The sequence below is a fragment of the Ovis aries genome, chromosome 13, assembly GCF_016772045.2.
Source record: "Ovis aries strain OAR_USU_Benz2616 breed Rambouillet chromosome 13, ARS-UI_Ramb_v3.0, whole genome shotgun sequence".
In the NCBI taxonomy this organism is placed as follows: Eukaryota; Metazoa; Chordata; class Mammalia; order Artiodactyla; family Bovidae; genus Ovis; species Ovis aries.
In genome coordinates this window covers 46,721,319-46,741,079 of record NC_056066.1, presented here as the reverse complement: position 1 = coordinate 46,741,079, position 19,761 = coordinate 46,721,319, and the positions used below count along the sequence as shown (strand labels likewise).

Below are 19,761 nucleotides of genomic sequence, written 5' to 3'. Positions count from 1 at the left end.
TAAAATTCACATGGTTTGAGATTCAAAACTTATTAAGAAAAAAGAATTCAAAGTTTCACATCTCATCCACCTGCTGATTTTCCCTCCCTAGAAGCAATCTGAAGGCTTTCTTCCCAAGATATTCTTTGCAAACACAAGGAAATACACAGCAACAAAGCTTAATGTTTGGATGTCATTTTTTTCTTTCCCTTTCTTATATCAGTGGCAGCATTTTGCACATCCCATTTCTGTTAGTTTGTCTTGAGGATTGTTCCATACAAACCCAGAAAGAACCTCTGCAATCTTTACAGCTCTGCAGTATTTCATTGTATGAATAAATAATTTAATCACTTCTATTGATAAACATTTAAGTCGTTTCTAGTCTTTAGACAGACAAAAGTGTAGACAATGTCCTTGTACATGTCTCATTTCACACATTTGTGTCTGTAGAATTCATTCAAATTAAGTTTCTAGGTCTGAGGCTGTGTGCGTTTGTAATTTTGATAGATATTATCAGTTCATAATATCTTGCAAGTCCTTATATCATGCTTATCCTGTGCCTGACACTGTTCTAAGTGCTTTCAATTAATCAACTTATTTAAACCCGTACAACAATCTTGTTAGGTGGATGCTATTATTCCCCTTCTATAGGTGATGTAGCTGAGGCACAGAGAGGTTAGTGATATATGATGTTGGAAAGAAAGACATTTTTCTCTACCTGTTACCGAGTCCAGGCTCATTCTACTCCACCACACAACAGGCCAATAAACTGAAAGCTGAGGTGCTGAGGCAAAGAATATGAGTCAGAAAGCCATAGAGTGAGAAGATGGCAAAATAGTGTCTCCAAAAAACCCATATTTATCAGGGTCTGGATTCCAGTTTCTTTTGTAGAACAGAGAAGGAGAGAAGGTGAGGACATAAAGTACAAAGGCCATTTATCTTGTAATATAGGAGAGGATGTGTTAAATTCATCTTTTCTGCAACTATTCTGCAACTGATGGGCAGGGTCAGATTGTCTCCCTGTGAACTGAACAAAGCCACTTTAGCTTAACAGTTAGACAGAGGGGCAGATTTCCTTGAGGCAGGCCATTATGTATTTTTATAATAACAAAAACAAAGGTAAAGTCAAAGAGACAGATCCAACATGGAATCAAAACTGGCTTTTCCCTATTATAATCCCCCGCTGTCAATGTCTGTTCCATAATCTTGTGGAAAGGGGGTAATGACCATTCTAACTGCTTCATCAGATGGACCTTTCTGGGAGTGTTCACCATTGGTGCCAGTGTTCCAAATGGTGAGATTTGTCTTCTTTTGTTCCCCTTTGGAAAGTGCCTTCTTTGTACTTGTAGACTTAAAAATATTCACAATCTCAAAGTTGAGAGTTATGTTTTATTCAGCAAGAATTTTTTAGGACTTCAAACCCAGGAGGCAACATCTCAAGTTAAGGAATTCCATGCTACATGTGGGAAGATTCCATGCTACATATGGGAAGATACAAGAGTTTGGGCTCACTAAAATCATTCTTTTGATATACTTCTCAGTTAACTAAGGCTCTGTATCCTCTATTCTCACATCCTGAGTTTCCTCAGGGCTCACCATAGGGAGTGGCCACAATCTGATGGCTACAAATGGCAAATAGTCCTTCCTTCTTGAGTTCCCTCAGGGCTCATCAGCTCACACTGGAGAGCTGCAATTACTGATGACTGATCTCCTCTTGGTCAGGAATTTGGCCAACATTTGGGAAACATTTCATAATCAAACTTTGTCGCATGGTGCTGGCTGGGAGGCCCATCCAAGATCAGGCGAGAATTCTTGCTATGCCACTCCAGCTGCTAAATTTTTGGTTAGGCCCTGTCAGTAATAAAAGATCATTTAGATCTTCTGTCTAATTATAAACCAAGAGACATTCTCCCTTGTTGCTTCTTCCCACACCTAGAATCACACTATTACAATTACTCTATGTAATAAATGTGGTCTGTGCCTCAAGATGTTTAGCCATAGTTTTGTTGGAGGCCTGGTTACACACTCGGTACTGTAAGAGACAATAATCTTGTAAAAAAGACAGGATATAAGTAACACAGCTAGTAACATTAACAAAGACATAGTGCCGCAGGGAGACACAAAGCACAAACAACTTGGAAAAAAGAATAATTAAAATGATGATTAGCATAACCAGTTGTAGCGTTAGTTGGTCAGTCCTGTCTGACTCTTTGTGACCCCATGGATTGTAGCTCGCCAGTCTCCTGTCCAGGGGATTCTCCAGGCAAGAATTCTGGAGTGGGTAGCGATTCCCTCTTCCAGGGGATCTTCCCAACCCAGGGATCTAACCTGGGTCTCCTGTACTCCAGGCAGATTCTTTACTATCTGAAGCACCAGGGAGTCCAATTGCAATAAAATATCAAGTCCACAGGAGAGCCAGCTGGGGCCTCCAAATTTTGGTTGGATTAGATAGAAAATGAGAAATATTTCAGCTTTGTTTGCAAACGTATACTTTATCAACTTGTTGTAGGTCATACCATAAAAGTTTTTTTTTTAATTAAAGCTAGTATATTTCTCAAAGTCATAAAATTATGAACCATATTCATCAGTCCATGTACAAAACTTAAAATAGCCTAAAGATTTGAGTAAAATGCAGTTAGCAGGAAACTTGGTTATTTCTGTGAGATATAACATTTTAGATAATATATCAGGACATATCAGATGTTAGGGATTCCACATAAATTTTGGAATATCTACATTAGTGGCATTTATCCATACACTATAACCTAAGGTTCTTCTCCAACCATTTGACAAGGATTTTGAAGTAATTTAACATATCAGATAAACTTAGTTTGACCTTCCTCTTTGAAATGTCTCAGAGATGTTCTTTTGAAGTATCCCAGAGTCAGCTGGAGGCTAAAAAAGCTTTAGTCAGAAAAGTTTGTTAAAAATATCAAAACGGTTTTAAAACACAATAGGTCACTGTGAAACAATATTTATTCATTTAACCAAAGTCTCCAAATGATTAAAAGAAAGCAAATATGGATCACCTAAGGGCCCAGAAACTCATGCAACTGTAACCAAAAAGGAGCACTTCTAATAGAAAGAGATATATCAAATTCCAGCCTTATATTAGTTTACGTAACAAAATCCATTTACCTAGTCAACTTCAGTCTAAATCCTGACCTTGTATAAAACTTTCTCAGTGAAATGTAATCTCATGCCTCATACCTTCTTTTTTTCTTTTTAGCATTTATTAACTGGGTCTTTTTTAACACTGTTAACCGGATCTTCATTGCTGCATGCAGGCTTTCCCTAGTTGCAGTGTGGGATGGTAGGGGGTGGTGGTGGCTACTCCCTGTTGTGGTGTGTGGGCTCCTCAATGTGGTAACTTCTCTTGTTGCAGAGCCAGGCTCTAGGTGTGCAGGCTTAGTAGTTGTGGAGCACAGGCTTAATTGCTCTGCAGCACATGGGATCTGGGACCAGGGATCAAACTCATGTCCCTTGCATTGGCAGGGACATGGACCACCAGGGAAGTCCCTCCTCATGCCTTCTTAACCTCACACATTCTACCATAAAATGTTTTATTGTCTTCAGTAGCTTTAATTATATATTTAAATTAGAATTCCCAACTCCTAAAAATCTTAAATTCTAGTGAAAACCAAGAGACAAATAATAGTTACCAAAATATGGAGAAACTATTTTAAATGATTTTTAGCTAAAGTTATCAAGTTATTTTTTCTTGCTGACAAATTTGCCACAGGTATAACAGAATTTCCTTTAACCTCTATTTAAACTAGGTACAGTGAAAGAGTGCTACTTAATATTGATGGTTCCAAAGACATATCTATATTAATTAGATCAACAAACAAACATTAACATAAGATATTAATTTAATACTAAATACTTTCCTGTTCACTGAACCTAACACTAATTTAGCTTAATTTCCTTTGTATTTAGAATTGTTTGGTTTGTAAGCACTTACTTTTCTTTAAGGCAACTTAAACAGAGCTCTTTTATGAATTAACCTTAACAATAATATCCAAAGACACTTGCTGAGATATACACATATCCACATAGACACAATAAGAAATATTATACTTTATTTTCCAAACTTAGTCATGAATCAGATATCACAATACAGAACTCACTAATTTGTAAATGACAGAATAAGAAAAAATTTTAAAGGCTTCTTCCTTTTTTACTAATATTTATGGAAAACAAGTCAAGTTCTAAATTACTTGACCCTTTTAAAAAATTTGCATTTTAAAGAGATGGTAGAGATGAGGAGACCAGATAGGACATTTGCATCTCAAAGATACAGGGAAATTTCTCCTAAGATGACTTTGTTTCCCCTTTGTTTAATACTTGCCAGCCTCTTACTGGGTAGTATTTGGGGACTTCAGAGGGGAGGAAGGCAATTCACATGGAGATGGAGAAGCAATGGTTGGTCAGAATTGAAAGAGGCACGTGTACCCCAATGTTCATTGCAGCACTGTTTATAATAGCCAGGACATGGAAGCAACCTAGATGTCCATCAGCAGATGAATGGATAAGAAAGCTGTGATACATATACACAATGGAGTATTACTCAGCCATTAAAAAGAATACATTTGAATCAGTTCTAATGAGGTGGATGAAACTGGAGCCTATTATACAGAGTGAAGTAAGCCAGAAAGAAAAACACCAATACAGTATACTAATGCATATATACGGAATTTAGAAAGATGGTAACGATAACCCTACATGCGAGACAGCAAAAGAGACACAGTTTTGTACTCTGTGGGAGACGGTGAGGGTGGGATGATTTAGGAGAATGGCATTGAAACATGTATAATATAATATATGAAATGAATCACCAGTCCAGGTTCAATGCATGATACTGGATGCTTGGGGCTGGTGCACTGGGATGACCCAGAGGGATGGTACAGGGAGGGAGGAGGGAGGGGGGTTCAGGATGGGGAACACGTGTATGCCCATGGCAGATTCATGTTGATGTATGGCAAAACCAATATAATATTGTAAAGTAATTAACCTCCAATTGAAATAAATAAATTTATATTTAAAAAAAAAAAGAAAAGCAATGGTTGATAAACAGATGTTTGCTTGGCCCTGAAAAGACAGTGTGACATGCGGTGAACTTTGATCTCTGTTTCCTTTACCACATTTAGCCCATATTCTTTGTAGATGTCTCTGATGGTAGCTTTAGGCCTGTAATAGGCCTACTATTTTAAATCCTTGACAGTTAGGGGAAAAGTCAGTTTCTTTCTGAGTTTTTTGGCTGAAAACTTATTACAACCTAAAAATTAAGAATTTTAGGGAATTTTTAGGACTTCAAACCTGGGAGGCTGTATCTCCAGGAACCCAGACTGAGAGAGCTGCTCCAAAGAATCCAGTGGTGTGCAGCTAAGATATACAGGAGTTTTGCAACAAAGGACAGTTAATCAGAAGATAATTGTTAATTTTAAAAACCCAGATATTTCAAGTTAAGGAATTTAGTGCTTTTCTATGTATGGGAAAATGCAAGAGTCTGGGCTCAGTGAAATCATTCTTTTAATATGCACCTCAGCTATCTGAGGCAAATATCCTGTGTTTTCACTTCCTGAATTTCTTCAGGGGTTGCCGTAGGGAGTGGCTGCAGTCTGATGGCTGCTAACTGGCAGGTATTCTTTCCTTCCTGAGTTCTCTCAGGACTTACCAGCTCACCATCGGCTGTGACTGCAGTCGCTGATGACAGTGATAGCCTTTGTTTCCTGATACGGCGGGTATTGTTCCATTTATCAGTCTTTTGGGTCTTGATTATTTTCAGCAGACCAGTGACATTTTGGGGTGGCAAATTTTGCTTCCCTACAGTGGCAGTGGTAGAACTGGAGTTTGAACCTGGGAGTCTGGCTCTGAAGTCTGTGCTCTAAACTTTGTCACTGTATTGCTTTTTGGTAAATTATGTATCATGTTTTTTCCCCAGCAAGAAATACTATTTTTATAAAATATATTTTTGGGGAAGCTGTACATACTGTAGCATTGGTCAAGAAGTTACTGTAACTGCCACATCCCAGGTCCAGGCATTCAGAGCTCATTTCCTCTTTCCATCTCAGACTCCAGGGGCCTGAAGTCCCTACAGGAAGATACCCCACAGTTGATGCGCACACGCAGTGATGTTGGGGTACGTCGCCGTGGCAATGTGAGGACACCCAGCGACCAGCGGCGAATCAGACGCCACCGCTTCTCTATCAACGGCCATTTCTACAACCACAAGGTAGGGGAAGCAGGGTAGCACGGGGCATGGGGCAGCCCTAGTGGGAGCAAGACCCCTTCCTGGGCAACTGCCACATCAGGGCTGCAGACACCACCTGGGAAGCCACTCAGTCTTTGCCTTGTGGGTGGGCTGCTGGCTCTGTTAGAGATGAGGGCCTCCAGATCAGGAGCCCCCCTAGGCGGTGGTGGTGTAGGAAAAGCTGTGAGAAGATGATTGTGTCCCAGGTCTTAGGTGAGTCCTTTGGGATGGGCCACCAAATGAGGGTCCTTGGCTTCCCACAATTCAAGAGTGAGCCACAGTAGAGTGAAAGGAGGTTTATTCAGAGAGCTACACATTCTTCTGTAGACAGAGTGTGGGCTGTCTCAGAAGGGGGGGTTGACCTAGGGCATGGGGTCACCTGAGAAAGTGAGGGCAGTGCTGGGAGAAACACACTCCACAGAGAGTGTAGCCCTGGGGGATACACATCCACAGACAGAATTCAGGCCATCTCGAAAGGAGAGTGGTGGCCCCAGGACAATGGGTCATCTGGGAATGTGAGAGCAGCCCTGGGCTATGGGGGTGGTTAGTTTTTATGGGGTGGAGAATTTCCTAGGCTAATGAGTGGGAGGAATATTCTAACTATCTTGAAGAAGGGATGGGGATTTCCATGAATTGGGGTACCACCCACTTTTTGGCCTTTTATGGTTGACCTCAGAACTGTCATGGCACCTGTGAGTGGGTCATTTAGATGCTAATGGATTACAATGAGTACATACGGAGGTGAAGGTCTACTGGAAATCAGATCTGCTGACATCTTGGGCCTAGTAGGTTCCAACCAGTTTTTGTGGTATCCTGTTCACAATGGCTGTGCCGTTCTTTTAATGGTTGTGCCCCGCCCACTTTGTTCCTGTCTCAGTGAGTGAGATGTGAGATGACCCATAGACAACCCTCATCAGAATCACCCCCTTTACCCCCAGTCCATGTGTTACTCTGTTTCTGCACCATGTGCCTCCAGCTGCTATGGGGCCTGACTTCTCTGTGTGTGGGTGTCCTCCCTAATGAGGAGGAGCATAGTAAAGAGGTGTTTAATATAGGGCAGTTCTTTTGGGTCTTTGTCTTCCACCTGGCCAATCATCTTGTTTTGCCACCCTGGCTAATTTGTCTCAAGACCTTCCCCCTACGTGCATATGTACATTTCAGACAAGATGGATTTTGAAGGAAAGCATCCTGGGAGAAGCAAGACTCATCATGGCATGGCACTGTCTCCTGACTTTTGTCCCCCAAGGAGCCTTTGTGCACATGTGCAGTGTCTCCTTTGCCTCAAAGATGGGAAATATGTGGTCTCCTGATCCTTTATGCAAATAAGATTTAGCCCATCTCTGTTCCTATCAGGACTATTATCTTAAGGTAAATAGATAGGAGACAAAGCCTCCCTATTTACCCTGTTTCTGTTACTCCATTTGGGAGAGCAAACTTACCTAACCTGGAGCCCACCTATCTCCTGTCTCGGGAAATACAAACAGGAGGCTAATTGTAAGTGTCCAGCCTGAAGCCTACTTTTCCCTGCCCGTGAAATGCAAACATGAGACCAATTGTAAATGCCTAGCCTGTGGCCCATCTAGCTCCTGCCTCAGATTCTAGTGGAAAGGCCTGTGGGTAGTTGACATCATACCCCCTCCCTTTTTGACCTCCAAGGAGCCTTTTTGCACATGTACAATTGGGGAGGTCTCCTTAACTTCCCAGGTGGCTCAGATGGTAAAGCGTCTGCCTGCAATGTGGGAGGCACAGGTTCGATCTCTGGGTTGGGAAGATCCCCTGGAGGAGGCAATGGCAACCCACTCCAGTATTCTTGCCTGGAAAATCTCATGGACAGAGGAGTGGTGGGCTACAGTCCATGGTGTCGCAAAGAGTCGAACATGGCTGAGCGACTTCACTTTCTTTTTTCTTTCCTTAACTTCAAGATTGAGAAATATGTGGTCTTTTTTCTCTTATCTGGGCAGAGCCCAGCCTCCTCCATCATCTTGCTTTTATGGAGTTTCTACTATGAAGGCATTTCTACCCATGGGGAGAAACTGTTCAGCCTGGGGCCCCTCTATCTCCCGCCTCAAGACCCCAAGCTAGCTGACCCTCCTTCAGTCTTGCTACTTGGCTTTAATCTGGCCCTAGAAACAATTGCATCATGGAAGGATGATCACAGACTTCCTCCTGTTGAAGTTGCAGTGGAAGGTGCTTTGTGTGTGTTTTGTTTGGATGGAGGGCCTCCCTTATCTGTTCCTCTTTCCCTCCCCAGGCCTGCCAATTGGCAAGCTCAGATCCCTCCAGCCTCCTATGGTGGGGTGGTTGCAAGTTCCTGAGCTAGGCAAAACCCAGGGCTCTTTGTTGACCTCAAAGCCTGATACTTCTAGGTTGTCAGGGGCAGGGGACCCTCAGGAAGCACAGATTGAGTGCCATTGTCCTTGTCTCTTGGATTTTAGTGCCCCATTCTTGTACATCCACTCTGAGTCAGACTCTTCTGTTAACAGACATCAGTGTTCACGCCAGCTTATGGCTCCATCACCAATGTCCGCATCAACAGCACCATGACGACTCCACAGGTCCTGAAGTTGCTGCTCAACAAATTTAAGGCAAGTGCTCTCTGCTGGCTGTCTCAGACAGTGACATGTGTGCCTTGGGGCCCCCAGAGGTGTAGAGGTGGGAGCTATGGAGAGTGTGTGTTGCCTGGTTAGGAGGACCCAGGGCAGAGAAGGTTTAGGTTCTTTAGATCCCATGAAATCAGCATCACCTGGGAGTTTGTTGGCAAAGTAGGTTTTCAGGTCTCTCTCTCCCTTGAATCAGGCCCACTGGAACAGGAACTCAGAGAGGCCAGGGAACCTGTTCAACAAGGCTTACAGGGATTCTGATACCACTGAAGCCTGGGAAGCACCACCCCTCAGATCCTTCTCCACCAGAGAAGGACCCCAGACCTGATGACTGGATCAGGGCTCCATGTACATATTGACTTCTGTGCATTTAGGGAAGCTACTTTAAAAAATCAGTCTTCAGTAAATGTGAAAATTATAGTGCATGGTGTTTTAAAAGTCTTGTTACTCTGTATGTGTTCCACCATCACCTTCTAAGTCTTTTGGAAACCAGGTATTCTTATTTTTATAGAAGCCAGTGGTTCCTAGTGGTTTAAGGCATGGCCTCTGGGTTTGAATCTCCATCCATCATCTGCTGGTTGGATGATTTGGACAAGTGACTTAAAAATCCCTGTGCTTCTGCCTCCCCATCTGTAAAATGAGGTTGAGAGCACCCATTGCTGGTGTCAACCGAAAAAAAAATTGCACAACCTAAAAGTTGAGAGCTATGTATTTTTTCTATTTAAACAAAATCTTGAAGTTTGTCTTGGAGTATAGCCTATTAACAATGTTGTTAATAGTTTCAGGTGAACAGCAAAGGGACTCAGTTATGTGTATACATGTATCCATTCTCCCTCAAATCCTCCTCCCCTCAAGGCTGCCACATAATATTGAGCAGAGTACCCTGTGCTATATAGCAGGTCCTTGGTGGTTATCCATTTTACATACAGCAATGTGTACATGTCCATCCCAAACTCCCTAACTATCCCTCCCCCCAGGCAATCTAAGTCTGTGAGTGAGAGCTATGTTTGGCGGATATTCTTAGGACTTCAAGCCCTGGAGGCAACATCTCAAGTAATCCTGAGAAAATTGCTCCGAGGAGACAAGAAGGGAGCTAGAATACATAGTTTTACAACAAAGGGCAAGTAGTCTGAATGTCAAAAGATTATTGTGAATTAAAGGAAAACCAGATATCTCAAGTTAAGGAATTTAGAGTTTTTCTAGGTAGAGGAGGATGCAAGTGTCTGGGCTCACTGAAATCATTCTTTTGATACGCACCTCAGCTATTGGGCCAGAGTTCGGTCTTTTCACATCCTAAGTTTCCTCTGGGGTCACGTGTGGAGTCGCTATAGTCCAATGGCTGCTAGTTGGCAAGCACTTTTTGTTTCCTTCCTGAGTCCTCATCTGGACTCACGGGCTCACCATTGGAGGTGCCTGCAATCGCTGATGTCTGTAACATCTTTTGTTTACCGATATGCCAGGCAGCATTTTACTTCTCACTGGATTTTCATGAGTATTACATGAATTAAAACATGTAAAGTTTGTTAGAACTGTGTCTAGCATGGTGCAATAAATATTAGCACCTATTTTATTACCTATTATTATTAATAAAGTTACTTACCTGCCCCATCTCCTCATCACTTTTAATGCTGTAGATAAATAATCCTACCCTCAAAAGAGCCTGTCATTTATTTAGCTTTTCAGTGTTCGAGAAGAAGAAATGGCCACAGTTTAGAAGTGTAAATGTATGCTTTTAGTGAGTATCTTTTGCTCCTTCCCAATTCAGATTGAGAACTCGGCAGAGGAGTTTGCATTGTATGTGGTCCATACCAGCGGTGGTAAGTTTAAAGAACACAAGGCGCTTAAAACTTTTAATTAACTCAAAATAGCAAGTTAAAAACAGAATCTCTCGCTTATTTGCTTAGTTCTTAGTTTTGGAAACCTCCAAATGTTGTTTGCCTTCAAGGCGGGTGGGCTCCCTGGGTTAGTTCACTGGGGAATGCCATATATGGTCAGTAAACAAACCCTAAAACCTAACTGCCTATAAAAAAAAAGGAACTGGATTTTCTCAAAGCACAGAGAAAACTATTTTCTCCAATGCAGCATCTTTCAAAAGGCATGAGGCATGGAAATATTGCTGAGGGGTAGGGGAGCGGCAGCGGTTGCTTTGAACAATACCTGTTGAATCTCTCATTTACAAATCAGTTTTCCTGACTTGTATGGCCGCATCGCCTAAGGTGCCTGGTCCATTTAGCCCATTTAACTCAGGGGCTACTCACTGACAGCTACTTACAGTGAGAAAGACCTCAGGCAACTCAGAGCTGCTCTTGGCTGTGTGTGGTTCCAGAGAAACAGAAGCTGAAGAACACGGATTATCCTCTGATTGCCCGGATCCTCCAGGGCCCGTGTGAGCAGGTCTCCAAAGTGTTCCTTATGGAAAAAGATCAGGTGGAGGAAGTTACCTATGATGTGAGTCCCTTTTCAGTCCGATATCTGTCCCAGGAGGGTGGTGGGTGGGTTGGATAAATGATAACTGGGTTATAAGCTTGGTTTTTTTGCCCAACTTTGTTGCTATTTCTCAAAACTAGGTTTTCTTGAATGGTAATGATCATGGGGCCAAGGAAAGTTAATGTAGAGGCTAGGCTGAGGGTGTGTCCTGTGGGAATTAATTGGAAGAATGCTCAGGCACAAAATGATTTCCATAGAAAGAATAAATTTATTGAGGCTTTTAGGTATATTTAAGGGCTGAAAAATTTCTGCAAACCTTTTCTAAGCAATTTCAAGAAGTTAGCTGAGATCTTTACCTTGCACATTAGTCTGCTTTTGCCATAGTAACAAACATTCCCAAATCTTAGTCACTTAACAACAGCAAACATTTACTTTCTTGATCAGGATTCTCCAGGCTGGTAGCAGTCATTCCGCTTTAGATGTGGGTTGACTTCAGGTGGCTCAAATGGTAAAGAAGTTGCCTGCAATGCAGGAGACCCAGGCTCAATACCTGGGTTGCGGAGATCCCCTGGAGAAGGAAATGGCAACCCATTCCAGTACCCTTGCCTGGAGAATTCCATGGACAGAAGAGCCTGGTGAGCTACAGTTCACAGGGTCACAAAGAATAGGACACGACTGAGTGACTTTCACTTTAACTACATGGTGTGTCTTATTCAGAGGCCAAGGGTTCAGAGGCAGTGGCTACTTAGGTATGCTCCCTATGGCAGATGGCTGGAGTGCAAGAAACCATGTAAGCTCATTTAAAGCCCCCACTTGGATTTGACACATGTCACACCCACATACATGTTCCATTGGCCGAAGCAACTTGCATAGCTGAGCCCAACATTAAAAGGGTGAAGACATATACTTCTCACGTGGAGAAGCTGATAGAGCAGGGTGAGGATTCGGGTGAGGGAGGAGGAGTGGCTGGTAGGGGCCACTCTCTCACTTACAGCTTCTCAAGAGGAAGTTCACATTTGGATACCTGTTTGAGACTTGAGGCACAAAACATCATTCTGAGCATGGTTCCTTAAATTCTTTTAGGGGAGATCAGAGGGGTTTATTGAATGTTATGAGTTCCAATCTTCTCTGCATGACTGAATCAAGAGAAAGTGCTTTTCTGTGTTTGACATTACCTCTCGTGGTATTGAATACATGAGATAAAAATGAAAAGTCATGAGATAATGTATTAAATATCATGTAGATAAAGCAGTCTTTATCATGGACTCTTTGCCCACCTTGAGAAGAATAAAACTTGGTTCCTGTCTTTGAGGAAATCCTGAATTAGCACAGAAACAGATTTCCCAAGCCTTTGTGCCTAACATGAGAGAGATGCCCAAAAAAGTTGGAATAGTGCTGATAGAGGTCTTATAGCCCAGACTTACTTTTTCCTCCTCAGGTGGCTCAGTATATAAAGTTTGAGATGCCTGTCCTTAAAAGCTTCATTCAGAAGCTCCAAGAGGAAGAAGATAGGGAAGTCAAGAAGCTGATGCGCAAGTAAGCATGGCCCCTGGGGTGGCTGGTTGGATTCTCCCGAGGCCTCAATGAGAGAAGGCTCTGCTCTGGAGCCCTGCAGGGGCTACGTGAGCTGCTGCCGGGATCTGGGTCTTACGGACTTTGTTCAGGGGACTTCCTGTTGACAATGCCATATGTCAGGTGGGGACATGAAACTTGTGTTGGTGTGTTCATCTTTCTGCTTCTTATTCAACTTCTCATTTTGATATGGGACATAAAAATATTCCAAAGATTTTAGGAAGATTGTCTCGGTAGTGGAAATTCATCTGAGCAGAGTACCTCTAAAATCCCTTCCTTGTATCTTTCCTCCTTTTTTTTTTTTTTTTAAACATCTCTTCTGGAAATTGCATTTGAGTTGAAAAGTCCAGTACTAAAACTTTGTTCTAGGAAGGATTTTTTTTTTGGTCATATTTAGTCACAAAATAGATTACATTTCACAGATATGGCAGAACAACTGAGGTTTTCTTGCCACTAGAGAATAAAGTGATAACTAGTATGATAGCAATTAACATTTATTGAGCACTTACTATGCCAAACTTTAAAAATAGTTTTTGCTGTGTAGTGGAAAGCCATGTTCACTCTGTATAATAGTGTCCACTCCAGTATCTGAATTGCCATAATTCAGGAAAGGTATAAAAAACAGTACTTATCAATAAGCCATGGACCTCCATGCCTGGTAGTTACTATATCCTCTTTGGCAAAATGCAGATACTAATATTAGGTTGAACCATATGAAGTTGCCATTTTTGTAGGCTCTTCCAAATGGTAAAAATAATGGCAATTTCCTATGGTCCAGCCTAGTTGAGGATTATGTAATCCTCTATGTATAGTGCCTTAAGCATATTAAGCACTCAGTGAAGGGAACCTTATTACTGTTCATGTTATTTCACCTTCTCATTCTTTGTCAGATTTTCTAATAATTATAAAATAATTATAATAGTTTGGAGTGAGCCTCTTCAGCCCTTTCATCCTGTTGTGGTAATGAACACAAGTAATGAAGTGGTTCAAGAGTGGGCCAGTAAAAGAAGCAAAGGGTTGACGCATCTGGCCCCGCTGTGACCCAGGTGGTGGGGAGGGTCACGAGAGGGAGTGTGTTGCCTTCCGCTCTCCACTGCAGCTCTTCTTTCCCCAGGTACACTGTGCTCCGCCTAATGATTCGGCAGAGGCTGGAGGAGATAGCTGAGACCCCAGCAACAATCTGAGCCACTAGAAGAAGGGGATCCAGATGCTGCAGAGGCCTTTGTTGCCAGAGAAGACTCACAGGAAGCTGGATGCCTTCCATGGAAACATTTAAAAGCAAATCTTTCCAGCTTTCAAACCACAATGGAGAAGCCAGCAACTCCCTCTCCTTTCTTTCCCTGCTCCTTTGCTTCACTCATGAGGACTTTCAATTTTTATTATAAGGAGGACCCAAAATGTGTGCACACGTGTGTGCTCATATGGTACACATCCACATGCCTACATGATATATTCACATGCAGTTCAATTCCAAGCAACCAGCACTAGTGCTTGAGGCTGGCAAATATGCTGCTTGTAGGCAGGAAAATCAGAGAAGTCACTGCCAGTCTGAGGGGTTTCAGACTGAAGAAAAGATTTCTCCTCTCAAGTGCCAGGGAGCAACCATACATATCTGCTCAACTTTAGAAGGAAAAGAAGGCCTAGCAAACTCACCATCTGGGGTATTTATGTGTTAATAGGAGCTTCCCTGGTAGCTCAGCTGGTAAAAAATCCACCTGCAATGCAGGAGACCCCGGTTTGATTTCTGGGTTGGGACGATCTCCTGGAGAAGAGACAGGCTACCCACTCCAGTATTCTTGGGCTACCCTGGTGGCTCAGATGATAAAGAATCCGCCTGCAATACAGGAGACCGGGGTTTGTTCCTGGGTTGGGAAGATCCCTGGAGAAGGGAATGGCTACCCACTCCATTATTCCTGCCTGGAGAATTCCATGGACAGAGGAGCCTGATGGGCTACAGTCCATGGAGATAAGACTGAGTGGCTTTCACTTTCACTGTGTTAATAGATATTCTCTTTGTATGCCTAGAAGGATCTGTGAGTCTGAGATCCTTGGAAATAAACAAATTAATTAACAAACCATGCCCTCAAGGCAGGTCTGATGAAAAAAAAGAAGATAAACTATCAGTGGGATAGATGCAATAAGCCCACAGGTTTTTACACTGGAAACTTTGATTGTTCTAAATAACAAGGATGTATCTGTCTGGATGCCAGTAAAGAATGGACCCTTCCTTGGCCCTTGCCTCCCTAGCTACTTCTTGGAGATAGGGGGAGCCTGATGTTTCTCTCAGCATGCCAAGCTGTTGACCCCAATTCTTTGGTGCCTCCTGAGTTGAAAGAAATGTCTTATGAAACAGGTCTCACTTGTTTGTATAAGGTGCTGACTGGCTGGCGAGATCAGGGCCTAGTCTTGGGTGGCTGGGAAATTTCCCCTCCTTAGGGAAATGTGAAGACTTCTTGTAGAATGACAGGTGCCTGTAAGTTCAGTCTATTTGCACATAATCAAGGAGTCTTCCTGCACTCGGAGCTGAAGTCCTATGTTTGAAGTCAAGGCTTTAAACTTTCCAACCACTATATTCTTGCAGGTTGCTCTCACATTGTATGTGGAAATGGACTCTTAGGAATGAAGACTTCTGCTGTTTACCAAGTATGGGGTTCAGAGATGCCTTTTGGGCTGCCCTGTGATGGTGCATAGTTAAGATGGAGCCTCTCTCTCAGCTTCTCTGAGCAGCTACCTGGGTGATATTTAGAGAGACTCCAATGGAGGGGAAAGGGCAAGAAGAGTCTGTCCCCTGGAGCCCCCACTGGGAAGACTGACAAGTAGCTCAGCCCCAGCACAGCTGATACTGTTTGAAGAGGGTTAGATGGATGGTTGGAACAGGGTGCTGGCTGTGGAGGTCAACCAAGCAGGGCCAGAAGCTCCTAACAGCAAGAGTCTGAGTTGGGGTAGAACTCCCCATCTCTTCTCTACCTCCTCTCTGAAGATTTGGAGAGCTGGGCAGTTGAGGAAAGAAGAGCCACTGATCTGTGCCTGCAAGGAAAGTGGACCTTTGCAGCAGAGCTCTTCCTGCCCTGGGCACCCTTGCCCCCATCTGCCCCTATGGCTTCCAAGAAAGACCTCTTAAGATGGCTTACAGCTGTGGTTTCATTGTTGACTTTTGAGAAGATGATATGCTGCCACCTGTCATTTGGCTAAGCTTACTGCCTCTGTGGGGATATCCACCAGCCTTGTGCAGGGTGGACTGGAAATCAGGAGGGCCTTAGCCTCCTCAGTGGGCTTCTGCAAAATGCACAGAAAATAATAGGAGCCCAGGGAGAGGCTTCCTTTGTTACAGATGGGAAAGAACAGTTTTGTGAATGCAAACATACTTCCTGAATTTTGCATTTGAGAAATGACTTGGAAAACTTTTCTTCTGGTTATTTTTATTTTGAATGTTCAAAGCCTTTGTTGGCCCTAATAATCTTCCTTGAATGGCTTGGGAAAAATTTTTCCACAATGTAAATTACTAATGACTAACTTTTATTGGACAGCTATTTTGGTTTATGAAAGTTCTCTTTAATTTGCACTAACATTTTGATAGTATTAAACATGGAAATGTTGCAAAATGTCAATTTGCCAGATCACTTTCTGAGAAAGTGATACTGGGGTAGACTTGGTTTTTTTAAAGATTGGGGATTGGGGTGGAATTAAGGGAAATCTCTTACATGATACATTCCACTTAATGCAGACCCCAATTTTCCATTTTGGCTCACCCTGTTTAGAAATCATTTCTCATGTACTAATAACCCAGTCAGGAATTTTGGAAAGATTCTTTGAAATAGAGACACTGCTGTGATGTAGAGCTGTATTTTCTCACTGGTATCACATGGCCTTGCAGCTTTGAACTCCTGGACAGATTTGTGTGCATTTATGTAATTGTGTGCAATGAACCTGAAATCGTGTGATGAACAAAGGGCCAATTTATAGGGTTTTTTCCCTCACTTGTGAAAAGCAACATAGCCTCATCCAACTTAATCTTTTTCCCGGAGCTTATGTTATAAGGTGATCAAATGAAGGAAAAACTTGAGTTTATCTGATTGGTGATAAGGGGATCCAGTCCTCCAGGTGATGTTGGAATTAAGCACAAGGTAACATTCTTAGTAATTACATTAGTGAGAACGTGAGGAGTTAAATTGTAGGGGGAGGGGGAGTGGTTACCTTGAGGAGGAACTGAAAAGCACAAAATAGGCTTGACTGTGCAAACTGTGACGAATGCATACTGACTTCCAGGCTTTTGGACTTTAACTCTGAGTTGAGGCTGAGGTGGGAGAATCTGAGATTAGCCATCCCTGTGATAGATGCTGAGCCCTGAGGTTGAGGTTTTGGCCTGAGACTTCAAGGAATAATATATTCACCTTTCCCTCCTTTCTACCAGAAAGAAAACAAGACACTCTCCTAGAGACTTCCAGATAATGATATTTTGTCATCTATGTCGATAAGACTTTAGGACATAAAGACCAGAAAATAAAAAAGTCACTCAAAACACAATCTCTGATGCAAAAATGTCTTGGCCAGAATTCTTTCTCTGGAGTTTGGGCAGTTATTTCAGGGTTAGGAGATTGGAAGGAGAGATGGATCACAGAAGGAGAAGAAGCTCCCTTAAAGAAAAGAGATGCTGTCTTTAAAAAACAAAACTGTTTCAAAGCTCTGTAGCACAGAACACGGTGCCGTAGATACGTCTCCAAGAGAAATTTCTGTATGAACAAAGGAATTCCATAGGTGGCCCTAGTAGTAATGAACCTGCCTGCCAGTGCAGGAGATCTAACAGACACGGATTCAGTCCCTAGGTCAGGAAGATCCCTTGGAGAAAGGCGTGGCAACCCACTCCAATATTGTTGCCTGGAGAATCTTATGGACAGAGCAGCCTGGCAGGCTATAGTTCATAAGGGTCGCACAGAGCTGGATAGGACTGAAGCAACTTGGCACAGCAGCGTAGCGCCCAAACCATGATGTGAAGGCCTAGGTAGGAGGCAGAGATCTCCTTGAGCACCGATGCAGCAATACAGATTCTCTAGTCGTCTCTACTTAAATTGCTTTACACAAAGTCTTCTTGTTGGAGGCAGACGAGATGAGAAATGATCTAGAGAGGTAAAAATAGAGAAATGCGGCACCCTTTCTTTCTGAGGGAATTGACAGCATTTATCCAGTGGCACCCCACTCCAGTACTCTTGCCTGGAAAATCCCATGGACACACAGGAGCCTGGAAGGCTGCAGTCCATGGGCTCGCTGAGGGTTGGACACGACTGAGCTACTTCACTTGCATGCATTGGAGAAGGAAATGGCAACCCACTCCAGTGTTCTTGCCTGGAGAATCCCAGGGACGGGGGAGCCTAGTGGGCTGCCGTCTCTGGGGTCGCACAGAGTCGGACACGACTGAAGCGACTTAGCAGCAGCAGCAGCAACCCTGTCGTGGGAGGTTACAGCTCCCGCTGTGTTATAGCCGAGCGCTAGACATGGACCAGCTGTAAAGGGAGAATCTCAGTTTACCCGTAGAGCCTCCCCAGCGGATCGCAGACCTGTTTTCCAAGCTGCTGGTTTCTGGTGTATAACTGCTAGTGTTTCTTAAGGGTTTCCCCATTTGATTTAGCTTTGTGAAGTATCTTTTATCATAATCATAACTTGCTTTTCAAGCAATGGTACATGACCTGGTTCAATGTTTGGTTCTGAATTTATAAACTGATGTGTTTAGATATCTTAATGTAACTTGACAAGTCCTCAGTAGGGAACTGTGAATTTCTGTAACATTTTGATATGTTTTAAAGCACCTGACTTAGATCTTTTTGAATAAAGCACTCTCAAAAAGAATTTTCTGGTGGATGAGTATGTGTGTCTGCTGTATTATAGGAGGGTTGGGGTTGGGAATGTGAAGGTGCATCTGGGAGAGGCTTTGATATTCTTCCTTCAGAGTTTATGGTTTGAATGTGTTCGGACTTGGTTCCAGTTTTCCAAATAGAAAGTGAAATTAGAATATTCCTTAGGAATCTTGAGTTCAGGCCCCCGGTGGAACCAAGAATTGTAGGAATAGCTGGGGACAGCTGTTCAATGAGGCTGGATTTTTGTCCTAACTCTACCCTGGGTTTTTTGGGGCCAATTCATTGAACCTTTTTCTAGGACTTGTTCCCTCATCTGTAAATGGTCAAACCACTGTCTTTGGGTTGAGGACCTGGGTTTATCTCTGTTGGTGGCAGCCCCCCAGGGGTTGCCAAACCTAAGACCTACTAATTAGGGCCCAAGTTCCATCAGATGATATGGGGGAAGGATGATGGTTAATTTTATGCACAACTTGGCTAGATCATGGCACCCAGATATTGGTCAAACACTAGTCTGGCTATTGCTGTGATATTTTTAGATGGGATTAACCAGGTGGCACAAATGGTAAAGAACCCAACTGCTAATGCAGGAGCCGTAAGAGAAGCAGGCTTGACCCCTGGGTTGGGAGGATCCCCTGGAGGAGGGCACAGCAACGCACCCCAGTATTCTTGTCTGGAAAATCCCATGGACAGAGGAGCCTGGCGGGCTACAGTCCATACAGTCACAAAGAGTCGGACATGACAGAAGTGACTTAGCATGCACGCAACATTGAAATCAATAGACTTTGAGTAAAGCAGATCACCGTCTATGATGTGAGTAGGCCTCATCCAATCAACTGAAGGCCTTAACAGACAAACACTGAGGGAGAGGGAGAGGGAATTCTGCCTCCAGTCTGCCTTTGGACTACAGCTGCAACACTGGCTCTCCCCTGACCTCCAGACTGCCAGCCTACCCTTGAGATTTTGGATTCCTCGTCTCCCACAATTGCATGAGCCAATTCTTTAAAGTAACTCTCTCTATATCTATCTATCTATCTATATCTATATCGATATAGATATACATTATATCTATATATTATATATT

The 19,761-nt window shown here is 43.0% G+C and overlaps 1 protein-coding gene across 7 annotated transcripts in view; it reads left to right on the top strand.

Moving 5' to 3' along the window:
* The window catches only part of RASSF2 (Ras association domain family member 2), a 58,329-nt gene extending 39,660 nt beyond the window's left edge, over positions 1 to 18,669 (top strand). For all 7 annotated transcript variants that reach the window (XM_060396888.1, XM_027976818.3, XM_060396887.1 and 4 more), the window contains 6 exons: positions 6,054 to 6,214; positions 8,716 to 8,817; positions 10,598 to 10,649; positions 11,159 to 11,280; positions 12,698 to 12,795; positions 13,946 to 18,669. In XM_060396888.1, the coding sequence (XP_060252871.1) occupies positions 6,054 to 6,214; positions 8,716 to 8,817; positions 10,598 to 10,649; positions 11,159 to 11,280; positions 12,698 to 12,795; positions 13,946 to 14,015 (605 nt within the window). In that variant the 3' untranslated portion in view covers positions 14,016 to 18,669. The remainder of the gene's footprint in view (positions 1 to 6,053; positions 6,215 to 8,715; positions 8,818 to 10,597; positions 10,650 to 11,158; positions 11,281 to 12,697; positions 12,796 to 13,945) is intronic.
* The last annotated feature ends 1,092 nt before the right edge of the window (positions 18,670 to 19,761 follow it).